This window comes from Eucalyptus grandis, chromosome 11, assembly GCF_016545825.1.
Source record: "Eucalyptus grandis isolate ANBG69807.140 chromosome 11, ASM1654582v1, whole genome shotgun sequence".
Lineage (NCBI taxonomy): Eukaryota > Viridiplantae > Streptophyta > Magnoliopsida > Myrtales > Myrtaceae > Eucalyptus > Eucalyptus grandis.
Window position 1 is genome coordinate 44,356,928 of NC_052622.1, and position 22,449 is coordinate 44,379,376.

Genomic DNA, 22,449 nt, shown 5'->3' on the forward strand with positions numbered 1-22,449 from the left:
GACAATCGGAGGCGAACAATAGTGGGCAGTGACAACGGCGGCTAGTGGGCGCGATTGGTGACCGGTGTTGGTAGGCGGCAATTGGCAACCAACGACGATGGATGAATAACTTATTGATAACAAGAACGAATGGTGATAAGAGTTTTTATTTCTCATTTTTTCCCGAAATATAAAAGCAAAAATTTTTTACTTCGATTTTGTTCTAAACCTATTTTTGAAATATAAATCTATTTAAAAATAGAAAAACAAAATAGTTTTACCAAATGGATTTCTATTCCAAAAATAAATCTAGAATAAAAAATAATTCTGGAACATAAATAGAATGATTATCATGCACTATCTAAACACCTAAAAAAAATTCAAGGGGCTTTGAAACTTTAAAGAGCTTTTAAAATGCTGAACCAAACAGAATCTTAGCCATTCTCTAGGATTTCAAATGACTGTGGTTTGATGAAAAATGAGAATGTGGAGTCCAAGTAGGAGATGGCGAAGGACTGCTGAGAGACGACCAAGCCGATGAGGTTGACTGTTCATTAATTGGATTTGGTTATTCCCTAGTAATTCAAACAAAACTGAGGTTTGAGGAGAAATGGCGTCCTATCGGACATTGGTTCACAATCGAGTTAACCTTAAAATCCACTTGACAAAATAATTAAAAAAAAAAGCTTAGGCCAAATCTGTTAGTCAAATTGGAAAAATTACAGGACTCAATTTCACTTTTGCCACAAGTGCCCACAGACAGAATGAGAATTTACTATAATAAGGAAATCAATCTTCTCTCTTCCATATCTGAATTGAGAAGAATTGTCCAGTATTACATAAATACATCAGTTTTTCCTTTTACGACAATCGAAATTCTTACCCGCAAGAACTTGGGCACAGAACATAGTGCGGGGTGACCCTATAAACTAGAAAAATGACCATACTTCGGCATATTATTGGAGTTGCCTAGATAAAGCTCATGTGGTGTCTTAACTATTGAAACATGGATGTGGAAGACAATTTGTTAGCTGGCAGAGCATCAGGACGTCGGCGGCCCTTAAAGAGTTCAAGGATCATTGGTGAAACTATCACTCCTCCCTAAATGACGGGCAAAGGTAACTTGTAGGTCCAAACCTATCATCATCTCCTCTTCTTACTGTTTCATCAACTTGCGCTTGTATTTTGTCGTCGTTCGAAGGTTGAATTGTATGTGCAGCCCAAAAGATCTGTTCAGTGAAAACTTTGAGGTACCTTTCATGAATCATGACAATTCTTTCTACTATATTTGGCGAGTCACCTCACACGCTTGTGACACCAAATTCAAAATCTCACAAGCGAATCAGATGCTAAGCTGGTTAAGTCAACTTGTGCTTATGCTTTACAAGCACAAAACGTGCTGGTAAACCGCACGAGCTTAGGGAACCATTATCTGTTAAGCCGAGTTTTCTGTTTCGATTGCATCAGTTAGCCAAACGGGTACTTGATACAAGAGAATGAAGGGGAAATTGAGACAAGGATCTTTGATCGGATCATGAACTTTAGCTCAAGAAGTTTTGCTTATGCTCTTTACAATCTGCTTCCACATCACAAGAAAATGACGATAAGTTAGCGCTAGAGACTTCGAGTGGTTCCATACGATATGAATTCTAGCACCTATATATTCGAAAAACCGGTGCAACGAAAGGATCAAAGCATTCATCAAAAGAGCAGCATTAGTTTTCTTTTGGTCAGATGGCAGCATTACTTTACTATATAGAAAATTGACTGCTTAACTTAGTCTACTTTTGTTTGGAGTGATCTATGCTTTACATGTACTTTCCACGACGATTGTTTTTCCTTGACATTGCAGACGGCCCTTCAAGTTAAACAATCTTGAAAAGCTATTTGCGGATGATTCAGACGTGCAGTGTGCAGTAGTCTGGTCTAATTTCAATTCCTGCACTTGGGTTAACTGCTATACTGATGATTAACATATTTCTCCATCCTTGATGGGCATACCAGATGGGATTGTTGCTCTTTATTGTAGTTCTTTTTTATCAAGGTAAGGATTTATTCTGAAGCAATCTTCAAGTTGGTTTGAGGATGGTAATCAAGTTGGGTCTCATACTATGGTCCACTTTGGAGCTGGTGTTCTTGTTCTAGACCAGTGAAAAGCAAATTCCATCCTCACAACAAAGATGGTTTATGCTATCTGGAATGTTGCGTACAGATGCTAATTCGTCTGTGCAAATTCTTGATTCGTTCGTAGCTGCAAGGGTCAAGATTTGGTTGATCTGAAAGAACCAAAAGTGAAGCTCCAACACCCCGTGGCTTTTTCACTCGTCAACATTGGCAAAAAGCCCAACGCAGATGCCACATTAATTTGTTCTTTTGTCACAAGTTTCTTCAACATCAGAATGAATTCGGGAACGAATCTGAGGATGAATTACGGGGTTAAAACGATAGGTTTGTGCACAATCTCGGTGTGATAGACTTGATCTTTTTTGTTCTAATCCCATTTCATTCTTTTACCACCTCATGGTTAAGAATGCCATGAGAGGTGAATCCAAAAGCGTGCTGGACTTCGAAAGTTCTGAATGTTTAGGTGCTTATGAACTTAAGTTCGATCGGGTTTAGTGCATCAATGCGCATTGAGGAAGCTCAAATTGCTAGTTTTGAGGCACAATGGAAGCATAGGAGATGGAGAAGGGTAGAAAGTTCAAGCAAGGGGATTTTGAATTTTACCATTTATGCTCTATGTAGCACTATTTGCTATGCCACATTAGGATATGGACATATCACTAGTTTAACCTTCATTCCACAAACCGAGAGATGATTTTTCACTTGTTAGAAATAAGCAAGTGATTTGTACAAAAAAAAATCTAGATTGCAAGTTAGATACCTAATGTAGTGCAATGGCACCTTGCAAAAGTTAGGGAGGCATGTTCAAGTTGAGTGGCGTTCAGGTCAATAGTTTCTAGGGCAAATCTCCATGGAATCGCCCAATTCTAGATGCAATAGATCCCTATGTTTATCTATTTTCTCCCGACCCCTTCAAATCCCGGATCCTCCTAGGGCATTCTTCGTGAGCCGGCCGAGACCGCGATGAGATCACAAGGAACCCTGCCGTTGACCATTGTGCATTCGAGACGACATATCTCCCTCCCGCCTCACCCGAACCACACGCAAAAATATTCATTAGAAAGCTCACATAATTTCCTACAAGATGCAAAAAACCGCATCGAAATCCAAGTAGTCCAACTCGAGCAATGCCCGGATGAATCGAGCTGAAAAGCACACCCCAAAAGTGCACCAAGCTGCACCTTCCCCATCCCTCCCTAATCCCCTCCCCCACATTTTCCCCTCCGCCTCCAACCACAGCCGTGCAAATGGATCCATCGGAGGGCCTATATTCAAACTCCAGGATAGCCCCGATCCGCGTGAGGGTCCTCCCAGCCAATCAGAGAGCGCCGCATGGATATATTCGCCCGCAGTTGGACTATTTAAATTCTCCCATGTCCGCCTCCTTCTCTCAACGAAATTACCTGCAGCGACGCGCACACTCTCCATCGATCTCAATCCCCTCTCCGCTTTCTCTCTCTCTCTCTCTCGATCGCAGATCCAATCTCCGCTTTCTCTCTCCTCTCCTCGGGCAATCTCCGGCGCCTCCTTCCGGGCCGGCGAAACCCTAATCCTTCCAAAATTCGGATAAAATCTCTAGGCTCGCTGATGGCGACCGAGGAGCCGTTGCCGGCGGTGGAGCCGGCGCCCGACGCGGCGGTCCCGGAGGCGGCGGACGAGAACCCGGCGCCGAAGGCCGGGAAGTCGAAGAAGGCCAAGGAGCCCAAGGCCAAGAAGCCCGCCGCCGCCAAGAAGCCGCGCAATCCCCCCTCCCATCCCCCGTACGAAGAGGTAACGGCCGTGCTCTTTCGGTTCTGGAGTCTGTCGGAAGGTTTTCCGGCGTCGAGCGTGCTGTTCGGAGTGGTCGCTGATGTCGTTTTCGTTTGTGGTTTTCTTGCAGATGATCAAGGACGCGATCGCGACGTTGAAGGAGAAGTCCGGCTCGAGCCAGTACGCCATCGCCAAGTTTAACGAGGAGAAGCACAAGCAGCTGCCGCCTAACTTTAGGAAGCTGTTGCTCTTCCATTTGAAGAAGCTCGTCGGCTCCGGCAAGATCACCAAGGTCAAGGGCTCGTTCAAGCTCCCTCCAGGGAAATCGTCGGCGGCGGCGGCGGCGGCGGTGGCCGCTCCCAAGCCTGCTGCCGTGGCTAAGAAGCCAGCGAAGTCGAAGGCTGCTGCGAAACCGAAGGCGAAGGCGAAGGCCCCTGCTAAGCCCAAGGAGACGAAGTCGGCCAAGCCTGCTGCGAAGGCCACGGCGAAGCCTAAGGCAGCTGCAAAGCCGAAGCCCAAGGCCCCCGCGGCTAAGCCCAAGGCTTCCGCCGCAGCTGCCAAGTCGAAGGCGGCTAAGCCAAAGCCTAAGCCTGCGGCTGCTGCCAAGCCGAAGCCATCTGCCCCGAAGGCCAAGGCTCCGGCCAAGCCGAAACCCAAGGAGAAGCCGGCGAAGGCTTCGAGGACCTCCGCGAGGACCTCGCCGGGGAAGAAGGTGGCGCCTCCTAAGAAGGCCCCGGCGGCAAAGAAGACGTCGGCCAAGACCGTCAAGCCGAAGAGCGTCAAGTCGCCCACGAGGAAGCCGTCGGCACGGAAGGCGAAGAAGTGATGGAGAGGAGCGCCATAGGGAGTGAGATAGAATGCTTGTCTAGGGGTAGTTCCGGTAAATTCGATAGAACTCGTTGGTTGGTATTGTATTGTGAGGCCTCTTGGGGAAATACATAGCATCGGAATTTTCTTTTCTTTTCTCTTCTTCTCAGTTTCTTGCCTTTGTTCCCTGTAAGTTTTTAATGGTTCTTGGGAGTAGTAGAGCACTTTCTTAGATTTGTACTTTGGTTGCTTGAATAGATCACGAGGTGATGATGATATTCCGTCGAATCATGGCTTGAATCCTTTCTCTGCGCTCATCCTAACGTCCTCTTCACCACGATCTCTCTCTCTCTCTGTGTAATTGGGGCTATCATCTCTCGAGATCTGAATCCCATTGGAGCTTGCTTAGGGTTTGCGTGTCGCTTGCTTGCTCGAGAAGCATCCTCGCCATTGACGCCGCCTAGGTAAAGTCTGAATGAATTCGGCTTCTGCATTGAACCTTTGGTTTCAGGAATACATTTCTGCGGCGAATTACGCGGAGAGTAGGGTCGACTTGTTCTTTTGCATCAACCATGGCTTGAATTTGTGGGTTGAATTGTCTAGCATTGCTGTAGATCAAGACAGGAATCGATCCTGAAAAGTCAGAGGTATAGAACGGGCCAACTTGAGCTTTTTTATCCAAGAGAATACGTCCTGTCCTATCCCTTACCTGAGCTGAGGTTTTCTGAGGTTCACACGTAAGAGAGAAACAAAATGGGATTTATCTTCCTGGGTGCGATTTTCCTAGGTTCGGACAGAAATTAGGCGACTCTCAACTCAAAGGTGTTAAGGCAATGCCCGTCTTTAGGGACATCTTTGCTTGCTTCTTCTTTTGGACAACCCCTGGAGAAGGTCCACTTTTAAGCATTAGAAGAGGGATCAATTTAGAATTGGACCTTGAGGGGATCAAAAAAACTTCTGGGACTCAAGACATCAGCATCCTGGCTTAAGGCACATTCCAAGGATCAGAAGTAACAATAGTTCAACCATATAATGCGGTTTGCTTTCGAGGTTTCGGATCTTGCACCAGGCCATTGTCGTTGATCTTTCTATACAAGAGGGCTGATCGTTTTTCGATTGCATTGGCTGTCTACTATATGATGAACCGGTGTCAAGTCTTTGTAGTGTTTCAGCTCAGTCTTGGATTGTGAATGGCCCTCAACACATCTAATGGAAATGAGCGATCGCAAATCTAGTTTCTGTCTACTAACTCCGGGAGAGAGAATTGTAGATGCCTGAACTCTTAGCTTCTTTGCATTATGCACTGGGGAAACGATCTGATCTGACTGCTCGTAGGAGAAAGATAACGTCTGGATATCATGAATGTTTGCCATCTTTCGAAAAGGTCGACAAGGCAAAAACTTGATATTACCGAGATTCATCAGTAGGCTTCCTTGTTTTGATTTAATCCCTGGACGGAACAGACCGTTGGGCACTGTCTGGCGAAGACAGACGGGAAGAAAACTAGTAATGAAGCATTCATCTTTCGTCTGAAGTTAATTTGGCGAGCGAATTGGCTGAGAGTTCATATTTTGGTGCCGGAAAAAAAATGTGTTTACATTTCTCAAAATCTCACTGAAAGCTTGTTTGGCAAGCATTTTCCTAAAATGTTCTCAAATTACATTGACGAAGCGGACAAAGCAAAGAACGAAAGACAATAATGGTGGATTCATTACGCTCTCCCGTCATGCTTCATCTGAAGTTTCCACATGGATCCTTCTCTTTTTAGGGGAAAAACCAGCTTGCATCGACAAAAGTTTCCCTTTATGTACCCACCCAACGCTGAGGCAGAGCTTGAAGAAGCTGATTCCCAAACCAGTTTGGGATGTGCAGTTTCCTGATCTTCACCCACCATCACTTTGATTTTGGGCAAAAAGCCAAGCTTGAAAAAGTTTGAGACTTCTAAAGGGCCTGGTGAAGCTGCAGAACTCTGGCCAACTTTTTACTTTTCTTTTTATTCCATTCAAATCCTTTTGCAAGCTTCACAAAATTTTTTTAGCATAAAATAAAAAGGCTTCACGATTTCAACGTAGCTAAAAACCATATGAGACCATTCATGTTCAGTATTTTTCAATCTACTCCCTATACGATTGTACGGCATGTTGCAGTCATTAATACTTTAAGCAAACATGCTTTCAAAATTTCATTCCAGTCGAAGTGTTTAATGTACATGAACCAAACGCATTTTCAAAAAAACAGAAAACTATTGAAAAATCTTCGCAAACCAAACACCCCTTAGTGTACTGTATTTTCTTTCCATGAATTTCTGCAGAATGTCTGAAATTTTTTATCTCTTCCATGGTAATAAACGCTTTCCTTTCTGTCTTTCATGAAGTGAAGATTTTATGACAAAATTCCTTCTGAATCTTGATGATGATTGTCGCAGGTCAAGTACGACATTATCTCAGTGATGGAATAAACGTGGTTCACTCTTGCTTAGTAGTGGCTGTAATGTTGAGAGATGTGATATTGTTTGGGTTCGTGGTATCCATGCAAATGTTATGCTCTGGCTATTGAAGTTTTGTAGTCCTCTCTTGAGAATATGCAATTTTTTACTGAAAGTTGAAATTTGGACCAAACCCACATGATGTACAGATTTATCTAAACAAATTACAACAAGATAGAGATGTATTGGTTCTCTTTAGCACTCTTTAGTTACGACAGCCAAGTGTTGCTTGTATGCATTTATGGTTGCCATAAAATTCAGATCGTTAAATTCACATACAAGCTCCATCTATTCCTTAAAGTTCCTTTGCTTCTGATCAGCATAACAAAAGTCTGATCAATGTGTGAAGCTGAATTTTAAATTCTAGTGTGAAGCTGCAGCTCCTGCATTGTGAATCAGTCACTTCAATCTCTCAACTTTCTGTATTGAGTACTTCAGCTCCTGCATTGTGAATCAGTCACTTCGATCTCTCAACTTTCTGGATTGAATACTTCAGCTCCTGCTGTATGTTTATCCTCGAAGGTGATAGTACAATGTCTTTCCAAACTGAACCAGCCTCACAAGCTGGGTTTGGTCGTCTGTAGAGCTCATTTATGGAGTCTGCCTCTTCGTTCAATCTGCCAACTGTTTCCAAACAGCTTATTTCCTCTGGATCGACCAACAATGTCTTGTCTCTGTCTTTCCATCCTATCAACTTGAAAAAAGAGAAAAGAAAAAAGCTCACATGAATCCAAGAGTTTGTATAGGTAAGAGAAAAACATGTGGAGCTTTTGTTGTTTTGGCCATGAACTTGGTGTTGAGATGAAGTTGTTAAACTACGAGGAGGTTTAGCTATTTCATCTGAACAGTCATACAAGCTATGCGTGGTCTCCTTATAGTGGGGCAAGTCTTTGCTAGACCTAGTCCATTTAGATCAAGGTATCCAAACCTTTGGTTAGCCTTTGCTTGGTTTGTTTCAATAAATATTCGAGCCTACATCGTATTTCATTGAGGTACTGTCTAATTTTCTGATCTCATGATGATCTTTCACTTTCATAACCATTATTGCCTGAATTTAGAGAGGCCCGGCAGAAAGAAAAATTGATAGAGAAGGAAGAATAGAGGTACCTTTGGAGGGCCTTCTAGAGCATTAGTACAATATAGCCTAGCATTATCCACTAGTTGACAGTAAGTCAAAAATGCAGTTGCAAATCTTTTGTGTGATCTTAACTGAGATTTCACCCTCACGGCTCTTCTGCACATGATTGCTCTCCTGGAAACACCCAAAGTCCATATCTTAGCATTGTGAATAACGTGAACCTATTCCCATCGAAGAAGAAACCTAAGATTAACCACAAAGCTATACCGTATTCTGCAATACCTTATTCCTCTGATAACTGCCAAATAAGCATCACAAACAACTCCAACTAGCTCTATCCGGTATGGTTTTCTCTTCTTTCCCCCAACTTGTTCCTGTTCTTCTTCCTCAATACGTTCCCAGTAGTTTTCGGTCACTGACCCATCTTCTCCTTTCCGATAGCCAACACCCATGCGATAACGATGGCGGTGGACGTTTCTAGCCATTGTTATTGTCTGCACAACAAATGGCACCCAGGAAAGCGTGCCATCCATGATCACATCTCGTCCTTCATTTAGTGCTGTGACGAGTAATGACGATGCTGCATCAGTAGATGATTGGTGCACCTGTTTGAAAAATCATCAGATCCCTATCTTCAATTAGACACTTTATCGTTCTCTCCACTATTGAAAAGCAAATCAAGAACTACCACACAAACCAAGAATCTCTACTAACTAGTTCTTTTTAGGTAACAACAGGAAAAAGCATGTAAACTAAAATGAAATTAACGAAAGTCAGCTGAAATATGTAATGACATAAAAACCTGTCAATTGGAATATTAAAAATTTTCAAAGTGGTTCTTCTGGACATACATCGGAGGAAATAAGAACATGGAAGTGATAGATGTTTGCAACTTTCTCCTTTTGTCACTAATATTTATTCCAGAGGGAGATTGGACAAGTAAATCATTATAGGTCTCTATTTAGTTCTGTGAATGCCCTTTTTCAGATTTTTCCCAAGATGGAGTCAAGTCCCCAATTCTCATGCCACATGTGCACGCATGAACACACACGTGTGTGTGTGAGAGAGAGTGAGAGAAAGAGAGAGAGATTGAGAGAAATTTATTTCATGTCTCACTAGTTCAGCAGTTTGCAGCATGTCAACATGACCTCTGGAGCTAAGGGCTCTATAAATGACATCAGATTCTTTGAAGGCATCTGCCTCGATGATTACTGCATTCCCCGCCGCTCCTGCCCAGAATGGTCTGTGCACAAGTCACCCAGAGGAGTCACTGTAAGTGGTCATACTATATACCAATTTGCATGTTTAGTTTTCTCTGAAGCTACTTAAGAGATGACATTCTCTATGTTATGTTAGATGGGGTAAAAAGAAGAGTGCATGTGAACAACTCATTACAACATTTTGTGAGATGAATAAATTTGTTAGATAACACGTCTGTGTTCATTTGACAGCAAGGAAGTGTAAAATCTCTATTTTCCAAGTAATTTCTTGGAAAAATTAGCAACATTAGTATATCTAGGATACTTGTATCCCCCTTCAATCTGATCTGTATCGTGTTTTGGTTTTTTTTTTTTTTTTGGGGGGGGTTGGTGTGGGGGGAAGAAACAAGTAGAACCAGCAAAAATTACTATGTTTTATGGCTTCAAAATGAGAGCTGGAAATTGGTGGAGAAAATATTGAAACATAGCACTTATCAGTACTTAAAACCAGAAAGGATATTCATCTGATTATTGCTCGTGAAATTACCTTAAGATAACAGGAAACTAAATAATCGCTCTTTATCAGAATCTGATTTATCTAATCAAAAGGCTATAAAACTAACTTTTTATTCTGGAAGTAAAGTAATCAATAAGACAAGAACATAATCTAAATGCAGAGCTATACTAGAAGAAGAACTTATAGCAGACTTTACTCTTTCAGAATGTCCTTCAGAACAGTGCTCTTTCCTGCTCCCATCCCTCCACCCATGAAGAGGAGGACTGGACTCCGATCGCAGTGAGCCACCGGAGCCATTACATCGGTGCACTCATAGTCATCACTTGATGCCCTGATTGCCTTCATCTCCTCCACTAATGTTGTGAAAACTCTAGCCACTTTTAGGTTTTTCGTCACAGTCTCGAATCTTTGTTGTCTGCATTTTAGATTATGCAAAGAAATGATTAAATGGAATCATCTATACAGGAAGAAAGCCATTTTCAATAAATTTCTCTCGTCTGCAGAACCTTATAAGAACACCGGATGTGCCAAATCTGTTGCAAACGATCTTATTTCACCAGTCCTCTTTTCTTACCCCTGAGTTGATCTTATTTGCTTCAGGTGATGCAATACGATCTTATTGTTCACGATCGTCTCCATCATGGAAAGGAACAACACGTGAAGCGCATTATCCTTCTCTCTCTTTTTTCTTTTCGGTTTGGAGTAGTCTCTATGCTAAATTTGCTTATTGCCAATTGATTTTCAAGTATGTCGATTGACAGTTCTTAGAAGCTCTTATATCACAAAAAGACTAAATTTCCAAAAGCGAACTTTCTTTGGTATTTAAAAGTTTTACACTTGCTTGGTCGCAAACTTTAACTTTTTTCCGATTGGGATACCGGCAGAGATGCATTAACGTTTTCCTCGAGGTAATTCTCATCTACCATTCAATTGTTGGAGTTAGCAAATAAGTACCAGGACCAATAGTGACATCATTAAATACCGAATTTGTTGATATGAGCACCAGAGTCCTACCTGGTTGCCTTCATGACGATGTCCCTTAACTTCTTCTTCGGCTCGGCATCACAACTTAAGACCTGAAAGGGTGCAATCCGAAAGAGACTTATGCTATATTTTAACATCCATGCACTACTATATTAATTCATTATGTTCATTGACACGGTTCATCTATTTTACTACATGTGACTCTGGTGAATGGCGCATCGCCTTGTCAACATACCTGACTGATCATAATCTCAGCGTGGCTCCAGTGGAATGCAAAGTAGCTGAGGATGCACCTCTCAAGCTCTTCCACAAGCTTCACAAAGAGCGAATCTGCATCCGGCTCACCCGAGAAGAAAGTGTAGATGTCATCCTCGAAACCTTCACACTTCGTGATGTATTCAGCAGCTAATTTGCATAGCTGTGGGCATTCTCTTCTGTCGCTGAATCCCATTTGCCTCGCTGCGGGAATATTTAAGAGCGTTTTAGTTTCGACAGAAGGATATCAGATGGAAACGATTGATCACAAGGTAATCGATGTCAATCCATCACAGCAGAAATTTTTCTTTCTCTCCACCATGTTGAGTTTGCATCTTTCAAATCAAGCAAGATTCTAGAAGTTGTCGATTAGCATTGCTCGTAGAAATAATTTTTATTGCATTTAAGTGTATATTAACCCATAAGGGATTGCCAGAGAATTTTGGATCATAGAATTACCTACATAATGGGAGAACTTTTCAAGCTTTATGACCCTGCCGGAGTCGGACAACCGTAGGCGCGGGGCTATTTTCCGGTCTCTCAGCCTGCGTAGCTTGTAATGCATGGCTGCGGCGATGATCAACCCTATTGAAGACGCCACGATGATCTGCGAGAAGGTGGGTCTGCCATTATAGTCTGCGACAGAGAAAGAATGTGTCAAATCAAGGGATGTAGATTTCCATGAAATGCAACGAAGTTCGATTGATTCTGACCTCTCTGCATGTTTTGAGTACCCAGAGAAGAGGCGATTGAGAATTGGCTCGATCTTGTGTTGAGAAGAAGAGAGGGAGAGAGCGAGAGGGAGAGAGAGAATGGCCATATGTATGTTTATATAAGCAGCATTTTTCCATCGTGATTAGCTGTTTTCGATTCGCAAGGGATCATCTAAAAATGGGAACTTGGGAGAGACCATGCAGGGACAAGGTGGCACGTTGTAGAGAGATGCAATCGAATATGTGAAAATACGTGCATGAGTTTTGACATTTTCATGTCGGGCTTGGATACGAGAAAGCGTGTTCTTGCCTGGTGCTCGTCTAAAGCATTACTTAATTATTGATTGATTGGACGTTGAAAACGACAGAAGCACGATATTTTATCTTATCATTTAGAAACGAAAAAACTTATCTCGCTGATTACCAACTGACGACTTATAACTTAAATTCTCACACCTACCTAAAAATTTTCAAATCAATTAAAAACGTAACCATCTAAATCTAATATAAGATTCTGAATTCAGTTTGCAAGGAGGGACAATTTGATTTTTTTCAGTGTGAAGCTTTGCTTAAAAAAATATGTATCGTATTTATAAAAATAAATAATATAAGTGGTCATTAAATAAAAATTAGACGGGTTTTAATTTTTTTCTTTGAAAAAATAAGGCACAATGCTCCATGAAACTTTTACGCCATTGCTAGGAAAAAGTATTAAAAAAGTCATAAATTTATCGCATTGACACCAACTCAGTATAAACATTTTTATATTAGTACTAATTTAGTTCATTAAGCTAATTGAGGTCGAAAATTGCTAATATAGACATCGATCGGTCAATCAGCATTGACGTGAACATTTTTAAATACATTTTAATATTTTTTTTCCTTTTTTTCCCTCCCTTTTCTTTTTGTTGGTGGCCATCGCTAACCACCAACCATAGCCATGGCCAGGAAGGGCATGCGTCGGTCATCTCCCTCGCCAAACCTAGCAAGGCCGACCCTTGCCCAAGCTAAGGCAACCTTGCTACACCTCACCTAGGCGAGGGCAAGGTCCAACAAGCCTAAAGACTGACACTTGCTTAAGCCAAGGCGAGGCTTGCCAGGCCTCAACCTTGCTCAAGTGAGGCACAACAAGGCCGCCCTAGTTTGGGCAAGGGTCAACCTCACCAATTTTGGCAAAGGGGCCTCACCCGAATGGCTAGCACTCACCCTCACTCAGGCATGACCTATCGAGGCTGACCCTCACTTGTGGCTAGCAAGTGACCTCGCACAAGTGAGGCCAGCACTTGCCAACCATGGCTTTGGCTAATGGCCATGGTTGGCCACCAACAAAAAGAAAAGTTAAAGGGAAAAAAATGAAATAAAAAATTATCGAAATATTATTAAGAATGTCAATATTATCGTCAATCATATCATGTGGGATGATTAGTATCTACATTTATAATTTTTAGTCTAAATTAGCTTGATTTATTAAATTGGTATTAATGTGAAAATGTTTAGGATTAAATTTGTCAAATTAAAATATTTATAAATAAATTGGTATGAATGTAACAGATTTATGAGTTTTTTTTTTATACTTCTCCCCATTTGTGATGATGGTGCAAACGACGATTAAAGGTTAGTTGTCTGAATAATGATTATTTTTTTCTTTTATCGCCTTTTTAACTCGTTAATCTTAAAAGTTAGTCTTCACGTCCGAGTTATGCCTGAGCCCGATTACTTTCTATTCTTCGCATAAAATTAGAACTTATAATAAAATTTATAAATATAACTAGTTAAACAAATAAATACTTGACCATGTGTTTATCATCATTCGAATTTTCCCGAGAAAGCAAATTTTAAATAAGCAATTTGATTTTTTTTGCAACATATAAATTTTTTTATTTATAATTCAAATAATGAAATAAGGCGCTTATGTACGGTGCAAAGATAAAATTGGTGGAAAGTAGGTGGTGAACTTCTTTCTCGTATAATTTCATCCTTTTTGTTTGGCCAATTTTTTTCCTTTTTTCTCTTTAAAGTTAAATAGAATTAGAGTGTTTGTATATGAGGACTCTATTTTGTTTGCACAGTGTCTAGAACTAGGAGTACTGGTTAAACATGTTGATTTTAGACATAGTGCGAATCACAAGTCCAACCAGCAGGAAGCAAGCTTTCAATAGGAGCTTTCAACGATAGTCCTTTAACTCGGTCGTTAGCCTAGATGCATTCCTTATTTTAATGTACCAATTTCTTATCCCCTTAATTGAAGATAGTTTTTCTTCCCTCGACTTTGGGAGTACCCCTTGAATTTTATGTTGTAAAGCTTAGACATGAGGGCTCATTGGAAATTTGATGAGTGAGTCAAAATTGAGTTTTGATTGATTTGCATTTGCCAGAAATTGATTTTTGGAAGATAAATAAATTTTTCTATTTCTATTTCTGAATGAGTTTATGGGTAAAAATTTATGTGTGATAACAACACAAAATTTCATATTCTTGAAATAGAATTGCGTTTAATAACAACACAATTTCTTCTTCCTAGAGGGTGGTGGATGGTGACCGCAAATGACGAACTGCTAGGGTGGCAACTAATGGCATCCAGTGACCAGTGGACAATGGCCAGAGACTGACAGATGACGGCAAATGGCAACCAATGGCCGATGGCGGTGGCGGTGGTGAATAGCGATTGGCGAACATCACATGACTGTAGTAGATGGGTGCCTGACTAGTAGAGAAGACAAGTAATGAGAATATTTTGACAAGTAATGAGAATATTTTTATATCTTATTTCTATTCTAGAAATAAAAGATTTCTATTTCTCATTTTTATTTCAAACTTAATTCTAGATTAAAAATTTATTTCAAAAATATAAAAATGAAATCGTGTTATTAAACAGATTTCTACTCTAGAAATAAGTTTGACATAGAAAAATTATTTTAAAACATAAATAGAATAGTTGTTATGTGCGTTTTAAGAGACAATTTGTCACTGCTAGTGTGAAGTAGGTATTTAAGTTTTTCTTTTATTCTCTTTGTTTGTTTTCTTTGATCAATTTTACCTCTGTCTCTTTAAAGTTAATAATATGCACTATAATATCATGGTAATTTGTAAATGAGGGCCAAATGGGAATTCTAAAAATGAGACAAAATGGTGTTTGGCTTAATAATACAGGTAGATATCAAATGCACGAGAACTTTTACAAACTGTCTATATATAAAAAAAAATGGGAAGTGTAAATTTCAGGTAAGTATAGTGTATCTGTTTATGAAAAAAATTCATGATAAAGAAAAATAATTTTGAGAAATCAATTTTTCAAGAAATTATATTTTTCTTTTCTAGTCAGAGATTTCATTATCCTAACTATAAGTATGCATATTTTATTCGATCGTGAATGATTTTCCATTGAGTAATCATATTTAGTAAACTAAATGCATAAAAGTTCAGAGAAAACTAATTGATGAGAAATTCTTTTATCAGACAACCAAAACTTGAACCTATATGGAATTTTGTGATTAGAGTTTTGTATTTTGATTTCAACCACTTAATGCTCCAGTCTTTTTCATTCGTTTGCCATTCAACACATTTTAACACGAATTGAAGCAACTTTCCAACATAATCCTAACGTGGGTATTATATGGCCAATATTTCCAAGAAAACAAAGGATAATCAAGTGAGCTTTCTAACTTAATCGCACGGATGGAAAAATGCCTCTCTTACATTTTTTTCTTTTTCTTTTTTCCAAGAATGGCCCTTTAAACAAGAAAAGGGATTCTGACCAAAAAAAGAAAAAGAAAAAAAAGAACCATGATTCCAGTTCAATTGGGCAACTCTGGAGAACACTTTCGCCTTCAAAGCATTCGTCGCTCAGCAGCCATGGCTTCCAAGGCTCTGCGCTCTTCTTCATCCCCTGTTTCCGCTTCAGAAGGTAAGCTCTCCTCTCTCTTCACATACCCACGTCGGCGAAATCCCAGAAGCCGCGAACCCCGGCAAGAACCCGCCGTTGAAATCTCGCCGCCGCCGCCGCCGCCGCCGCAAAAATCCGAACTTTCGGACCGCAACACCACCCAAGAAGACCGAACTCGACTGGCCCTTTTCCTCGAAACGAAGTGCAAGTCGGGGGACTTCACCGTGGGCGAAGCGCTCCACCATTTCGACCGCATGGTGTCCATGCGGCCCGCCCCTCCCGCTTCGTCGTTTCGCTTGTTGTTGGGTGCGCTGGCTAAGAATAGCCATTGCTCTGCCGTGATTTCGCTTCGCGCGAAGCTGGAATCTGCCTGGTTGTTGTCCGATTATATTGTGCTCAACATCTTGTTGAATTGCTGCTGCAACGCGAGGCGGGTCGCCGATGGTTTCGCGGTTTTGGGGGCCATGTTTCGGAGAGGCCATTGCCCGAACACTGTCAGTTACACTCAGTTGGTGAAGGGGTTGTGCTTGGAACATAAAATCGGCGAGGCGGTTGGGTTGTTTATGAAAATGTTTCGCTCGGGTCGCAGGCCTAATATTGTTACGTATGGAACGTTGATTAGTGGGTTATGTAAGAGTGGTAATACGAGCATGGCGCTCAAGTTACATCGAGACATGATGGGTAGCAATGGCGAGGATGGTGTCCTCTGCAAGCCTAATCTAGTTTGTTATAGTGCCATCATCGATGGACTTTGCAAAGATGGGTTGTTAGAAGAGGCTAGAGGACTTTTCTTGGAGATGAAACTTAGTGGTATTTTGCCGGATGTAGTTGTTTACAGCTCTCTGATACATGGTTTGTGTAGCATCGGACAGTGCAAGGAAGCCACTGTTCTGCTTAATGAGATGGTAGATAAGAGAATCTCGCCTAACACAATTACATTTAATTCGTTGATAGAAGTTCTTTGCCGAGAGGGAAAGTTGAAAGAAGCAGAAAATGTGCTCAAAGTAATGATTGATAGAGGTGTTGAACCTGACAGTTATACGTATAACACGATAATGTGTGGCCTGTGTTTCGCTGGCCAGATTGATGAGGCAAGGGAACTGCTCGTGCAAATGGTGAGTAAGGGTTGCCTAATTGATGCAGTCAGCTACAATGTGCTGATCAATGGGTATTTCAATCAGGGAAGTACAGAAGAAGCCATATGTATGTACAAGGAGATGATTGATGAAGGAATTAAGCCAACAGTTGTCACCTTTAATACACTAATGAAGGGTTTTTCCAGAAAGGTAGGGTTGGTGATGCGAGAAATATGTTTAGAGAAATGAAACATCAGGAAGTGGAACCTAATACCAGCACATTTACCATATTTATTGATGGACTTTGCAAAAATAATTTCCTCTTAGAGGCATTAGATTTGTTTCATTCTCAAGATCCCAACATAAAGCTAAGTGTACAGATGTCTAATTCCCTCATTGATGGTATGTGTAAAGCAGGGGATATTGAAGCTGCATGGGACTTATTCCACAGGTTACAGAAGGATGGGTTAGCACCAACTGTTGTAACATACTCTATCATGATACATGGACTCTGCCAACAAGGTCAATTTGAAGAGGCAAATGAGTTATTTATGAAAATGGAAGCCAATGGTTGTCCTCCAAATGTCATCACATTCAACACACTGATGCATGGCTTTTGTCAAAATAATGAGATTGTCAAGGTGATTGAGCTGCTTAAGAAAATGGCAGAGAGAAGTATTTTACCAGATGACTTTACGACATCTATGCTAGTTGACGTGCTATCAAAGGATGAAAATCATAAGGAGTATCTCAATTTACTTCCTACATTTTCTGCTTGAAAGCTATTGGAAGAAGACACTTTCCAGTCATTGGCATGCTTTTTGCGTAAAGGCTGCACTACAGCAGTCGAAAGATTGATCCTGATTTTGAGCTTCTTGGAAGTTGGTAAGTAAAATCTCTGCAGTTCTCAATAGGCAATGGCACTGTGTCTTTCATGGTTTATTACTGTTCACAATTGGTACAGGATTCTTCATACCGATGAATGCAAGTGAAGAAGTACATGCTGCATCACTTTGCATGCCATTAATAAATAACTTAATCTACAGCCACTTTATAAGTATTTCATTTTTCCTTTCGTAGAGGAAAGATAGAATCAAATGTGCAAGGATTTTTAGTTTGTGCCACATGGATTTCATCACATTTGATTGTAACATTGATCTGCAGTGCAAATTACTGAAATGGATTATGAGATGCATAACTTCCCTTTTCAGACAAATTTTCTAATTTGATAATTAACTATGAGCTAATGTTTTGAGCTTTTCCTTAGACATAAAATAAGTGTCGAGATCATATGATGCTTGCTTGTGAAGATTCAATCTTATTCAGATCCACTGGGATAAAGGTGTTTAAATGAATTGGGATGTTAAGGATATTGAGACTGATTTCTGAAATAATTTGGCAAGCTAACAAAGTACAAAAGTGAAATCTGGCATATCACTTTTTTAACTAATACTGTAAATTAGTTCAGTATCTCTACCATTATTTGAATTATTACACAAACCTTACATACTCACTCACAGTCTACTTTATTACTTTTCAAACCAAATTCGTAAAATCTCTAGTAATATTCTAATGTATAAAGGTTGTGAATGTATCCTAAGAGTTCTCTTTAATAATATGTTAATTTCGTAATAATTTTATAAGTGCTTGTGAATTCACATTTCACAACTCTTTGCTCTCCTCAGTCTATCTTTCTTCTTTGGAAGAATTCCGCAAATGACAGGGAATGAATTCTTGTCAACTGATGGAGGAATTACACAGACTACAGGTGAATCCGTGCTCTATACAACTTAAGCCTCAAGCTCAAAGTAAAGTTCTAACTCATTCAAGCTCAAAGCAGGAACGAAGAAATGACAATGTTGTAAAATGGTGGACAAAATGGAGCATTCAAGTATCTGGTACTGTGATGTTTTTCCATTTTTTATTTGATGGTCACTTGCTTTTTTATTATGATTACCATTCTTATCCTTAAATTTGTTGTTCATCGTAGATTCTTCTGTAATAACAGGAAAACATGGATTTTCTGCCCAAAAAAGCATTTGGAATCTACCTTCCAGTATGCATATTGTTGTGAAACTGGGGAAGACGAAGCAGCCTATTGGGAATGAAGCGGGTGTGTTAGGTGGGTATTTGGGGACTATTGCTAGAAATATGAATTTAGCTCCCTTAAATTTTTTGAAGTGGGGATGAGTTACCCAAAAAAATGAAGGGTGTGATGGTGGAAAACTTTTAAGGTACTTTAGCACCCTGATTAAGTGCAGTATTGCTTTCATTCTTATAGATACAACAAGTAAAGGTCTGGATTGTTGAGTTGTATATTTTGCAATTTCTTTTGCAGTCTTAGTTCTAATACCTGAATTTCAGTGCACAAGGAAATGGATTAGGAAAATACTTGGTAGAATGGAGGAACTATAAGAACGATTAGGAGGCATGCTATTATGATAGCATGAGGTCATCGTCATATTATTTAACCCAAGTTACAGCTAGTGTGAGTAGAGACCCATGGGCAAGCCTTGTCATCTTCAAGAACTCTGGTCAGGGGAAATTTTTTAAACTTTTAAGTGCTGTTTCAAAGTATAATAGTAAGTGTTATGCCTGTCTTCATCCTGCTGCTTGTAATTTTTACCAATTGGAGAAGTTTAGCAAGGCCAAAAAAAAAAAAAAAGGTCAAACTGAAAAACTGGCCATACGTTGAGGAAGGAAAGCTATGCTTGGATTACTGAAATGATTAATAACTTCTAGGATTACCTCTGGCAAGGTATTAAAGCAATGATTAATTAGTTATAGGATTTCCTCCAGAAAGGTATCAAAGCAAAATGATTAATTAGTTCTAGGATTACCTCTTGAAGGATATTAAGCCAAAAAGCAATTGTTTGTCTTATCTAAATAGTTGTGCAAATACATTCATGTTTCTGTTAATGGAATACAAACTAATGTAAGTCTTTTTGTGGTATGTTTTTTTGTTTTTGAATAGGTACATATGAAGGATATATTGGAGTTGTATTCTGAACTAAACAAAAGAAGATATTGTTATCCTAGCTTGGGACAAGACAAACCTGGGTTATGTTTGAGCTTAGTCCTTGTCTATTAGATTTTTCTGACTCTTACATCAAAGTATTTCACAAATTCGAACTCGAACTCAAAGACTTAGAAGTATTAAAGAGTTCATTGGAGGACCAACAAATAATCATACAAACTCAGATCAGATGAAGAGGATGGTAGATGCACTGCAGAGGGTAACTCTTGGTAATCTTGCTGACCTTGGACTTGGCTCATTGTCCACTACTCAGGTAATGTTTGACATAGGTTATTTGATTCCTTGTATTCTAGAAGCTGCAAACGATACGGATTAGATGCTAGTGTGTTTTGAATGGCTATGTGGGGGATTTGGGTTTAATGTCGTGGTGTTCACTGGAGAAAATTCAAAAAATCCCCCCCATAGTGGGCCCAATTTCTCAAAGTTTCTCCTGACGGCTATGACTCCAAGTCCAACACTGAGCATGTCACCAAGTGCTGCCACAACCTCCCTCTATCACCACATCACTAGTAAACTCGAGCTTTCAATGATTCTCTGGCTTGTTCACTCATTTCAATGAAATTGATCAGAAAAATCCATTTCATCGATTGTGATGACCGTTGATGATGATGATCGGGTGCTATTTTGGGGATCAGAACTGAGACTGCTTGGGTGCGGGTGAAGTGTGGTGCTAGGCTGGTGCTCCCAGGTCGGAGCGTCAAAGCCGCTGAAAGAGCTATCGCTTGCTTGCATCATCTCCTAGTGTCCAGAAAAATCAATTTCACTGATTTCGATGAAATTGATAAGAAAAGTCAATTTCATAGATTGTGATGACAGTTGATGATAATGATCAGGTGCTATTTCAGGGATCAGAGCTGAGACTGCTTGGGTGCTGGCAAAGTGCGGTGCATGGTGGGTGCTCCCAGGGCAGAGCCTTAAAGCCGAGAGCTAGTGCTTGCTTGCATCATCTCCTAATCCAGATTCAGAGATCCTGGTCATGGCGCTCGATCTCTGTTCACTAGGCTCAGTCCACTTGCAAGAAATTGCTTGCATTTTCTCTGCACAAAAGAATTGAAATGGTGAAATTTGGAGATTAGGCTTTAATGGGAAAATATGGGCTTTTGAGTAAGTCAATGTACACGGGAGTGGCATGTTCGGTTTCAGACATTTTGGGACAAAAGTGCCCCCGGTTGAGTGACTCGCACATGATCACCATTTGGACAACATTTTGGCCGCCAATGAGCTGGGAGGTGCATTTCAGACAACGTCGCTAACTTAAGGGGTTCTTTTTAAGCAAATGCTGTTCTGGGAAGAATTTTGAGAAATCGGGCTCACTTCAGTTTCATTAAGTGTTTTAATTGAGATATGGTTTCTGGTGGCTTTGTCATTTTTATCATGCATTATATTTGTTTCTGCTACAATATGTCTAATTTACCGATTTTCATCTGACAGAAGTACCTAATTATGTTGTAGGAAGATGGTAAAGGAGGTTTAATTGGTATCTATAAGTAGGGGTGAGCACGGTTTAGATTGAGCCGGCCCATCCCCTTAACCCTAGGAGTAACCCATATAGTGCTGATTCTCAATTTTTGGAACCGAGGACCGATCATATTGAGCTTAGCTTGACCTAATGGGTTCGATCTAGTTTTAGAGTCAACCCGGACTAACCAATAATTTATTTATTTTATTTTTTGTACTCTTTGAAAATGCAACTAAGGACCAGACAGACTCAATGAGTTTTGTTTGATTCCAAGGTCAACTTAGGGATCAATCGATAATTTTTTGTTTCATTTTTTATACTCCCTAAAAAGGCGAGCAAGGATCGAACCGACCCTATGGGTTCAGTGACGAGCGAGGTCAACTAAGAGAGGCGAGCAACGGGTGTTGAGTGAGATGAGTGTCAAGCGTCAAGCAGGGAGTAACAAGCTAAGCAAGTATCGAGCGGTGAGCAGCATGAGTGACTCAAAGCAAGTGAGGTGAGTGTTATGTGGCGAGAATTTTTTTTTTTTTTCGATTTTGGCAAATTAAAGATTAAGAGGACAAATAAGACAGAAGAGAATGAATTAAAGGAGGATGTCGTGAGGAGCTATGCCATTTTGAACGCTGTAAGGACTCCTCATAAAAATATTTCCTCTTTTGTAAATTATGGTTGTTGACACTATAAAAGACATTAAAAAATCTAAATTATTAAAAAATAATATAAAATTACTTGAACTTTCTTTAAGGAGTTATTTAATATTGTTGATGTAGTTTATTTTAGGGTTTTTCTATATAAAAAAAATTATAAATAATATTTTATATATATAAGATTGATCTGGGTTGGATCGACTCTAAACTATCAGGACCGAGGATCAATCCACACAATGTTGGTCCATGAATCCCAGGACCAAGGACCGACTCGGTCTCATTAGGAACCGGATTAGGACCGGCAAGATTTGGGTTGGTCCAAGATTGGTTTAGGGTTAACCCTAGACTAATGCTCATCCTATCTATAACCAGTTACCCACCTCTAGCTCCGGTTGAAAAGGTGAAACACTGCACTATCTATTTTGAGTAGGTAATTTCGTGCTTACGCGTAGATTTC

General features: G+C 40.2%; 3 protein-coding genes across 3 annotated transcripts; 2 read left to right on the forward strand and 1 right to left on the reverse strand.

Annotated features, from left to right (window-relative positions):
• The first annotated feature begins 3,486 nt into the window (after positions 1-3,486).
• LOC104426609 (histone H1) lies at positions 3,487-4,947 on the forward strand. Its single transcript, XM_010039720.3, has 2 exons — positions 3,487-3,873; positions 3,983-4,947. Exons 1-2 carry the CDS (start codon positions 3,691-3,693, stop codon positions 4,676-4,678), a joined length of 879 nt encoding a protein of 292 aa, XP_010038022.1. The 5' UTR covers positions 3,487-3,690; the 3' UTR covers positions 4,679-4,947.
• A 2,610-nt stretch (positions 4,948-7,557) lies between these two features.
• Positions 7,558-11,964, reverse strand: LOC104426610. The gene is made up of 9 exons (XM_039305487.1): positions 11,891-11,964; positions 11,637-11,813; positions 11,156-11,381; positions 10,953-11,060; positions 10,135-10,353; positions 9,339-9,465; positions 8,505-8,827; positions 8,252-8,396; positions 7,558-7,838 (listed from the first exon to the last, which is right to left on the reverse strand). Exons 1-9 carry the CDS (start codon positions 11,898-11,900, stop codon positions 7,602-7,604), a joined length of 1,572 nt encoding a protein of 523 aa, XP_039161421.1. The 5' UTR covers positions 11,901-11,964; the 3' UTR covers positions 7,558-7,601.
• A 3,709-nt stretch (positions 11,965-15,673) lies between these two features.
• Positions 15,674-21,314, forward strand: LOC104426611 (pentatricopeptide repeat-containing protein At1g12775, mitochondrial). Its single transcript, XM_039305749.1, has 5 exons — positions 15,674-17,059; positions 17,267-17,734; positions 18,535-18,747; positions 18,858-18,971; positions 19,824-21,314. The coding sequence occupies exons 1-2, from the start codon at positions 15,674-15,676 to the stop codon at positions 17,318-17,320; spliced, it is 1,440 nt and encodes a 479-aa protein (XP_039161683.1). The 3' UTR covers positions 17,321-17,734; positions 18,535-18,747; positions 18,858-18,971; positions 19,824-21,314.
• Positions 21,315-22,449: the final 1,135 nt, after the last annotated feature.

Excerpts from the sequence above, each read along its gene's own strand:
- LOC104426609 (XM_010039720.3), top strand. The coding sequence starts at position 3,691 with ATGGCGACCGAGGAGCCGTTGCCGGCGGTGGAGCCGGCGCCCGACGCG. Across the intron at positions 3,874-3,982 it reads CCCATCCCCCGTACGAAGAG|ATGATCAAGGACGCGATCGC; the intron begins GTAACGGCCGTG and ends GTTTTCTTGCAG.
- LOC104426610 (XM_039305487.1), bottom strand. Across the intron at positions 11,382-11,636 it reads AAAGTTCTCCCATTATGTAG|CGAGGCAAATGGGATTCAGC; the intron begins GTAATTCTATGA and ends ATATTCCCGCAG. Across the intron at positions 7,839-8,251 it reads CTCTAGAAGGCCCTCCAAAG|TTGATAGGATGGAAAGACAG; the intron begins GTACCTCTATTC and ends TCTTTTTTCAAG.
- LOC104426611 (XM_039305749.1), top strand. The coding sequence starts at position 15,674 with ATGATTCCAGTTCAATTGGGCAACTCTGGAGAACACTTTCGCCTTCAA. Across the intron at positions 17,060-17,266 it reads TGAAGGGTTTTTCCAGAAAG|GGGATATTGAAGCTGCATGG; the intron begins GTAGGGTTGGTG and ends TGTGTAAAGCAG.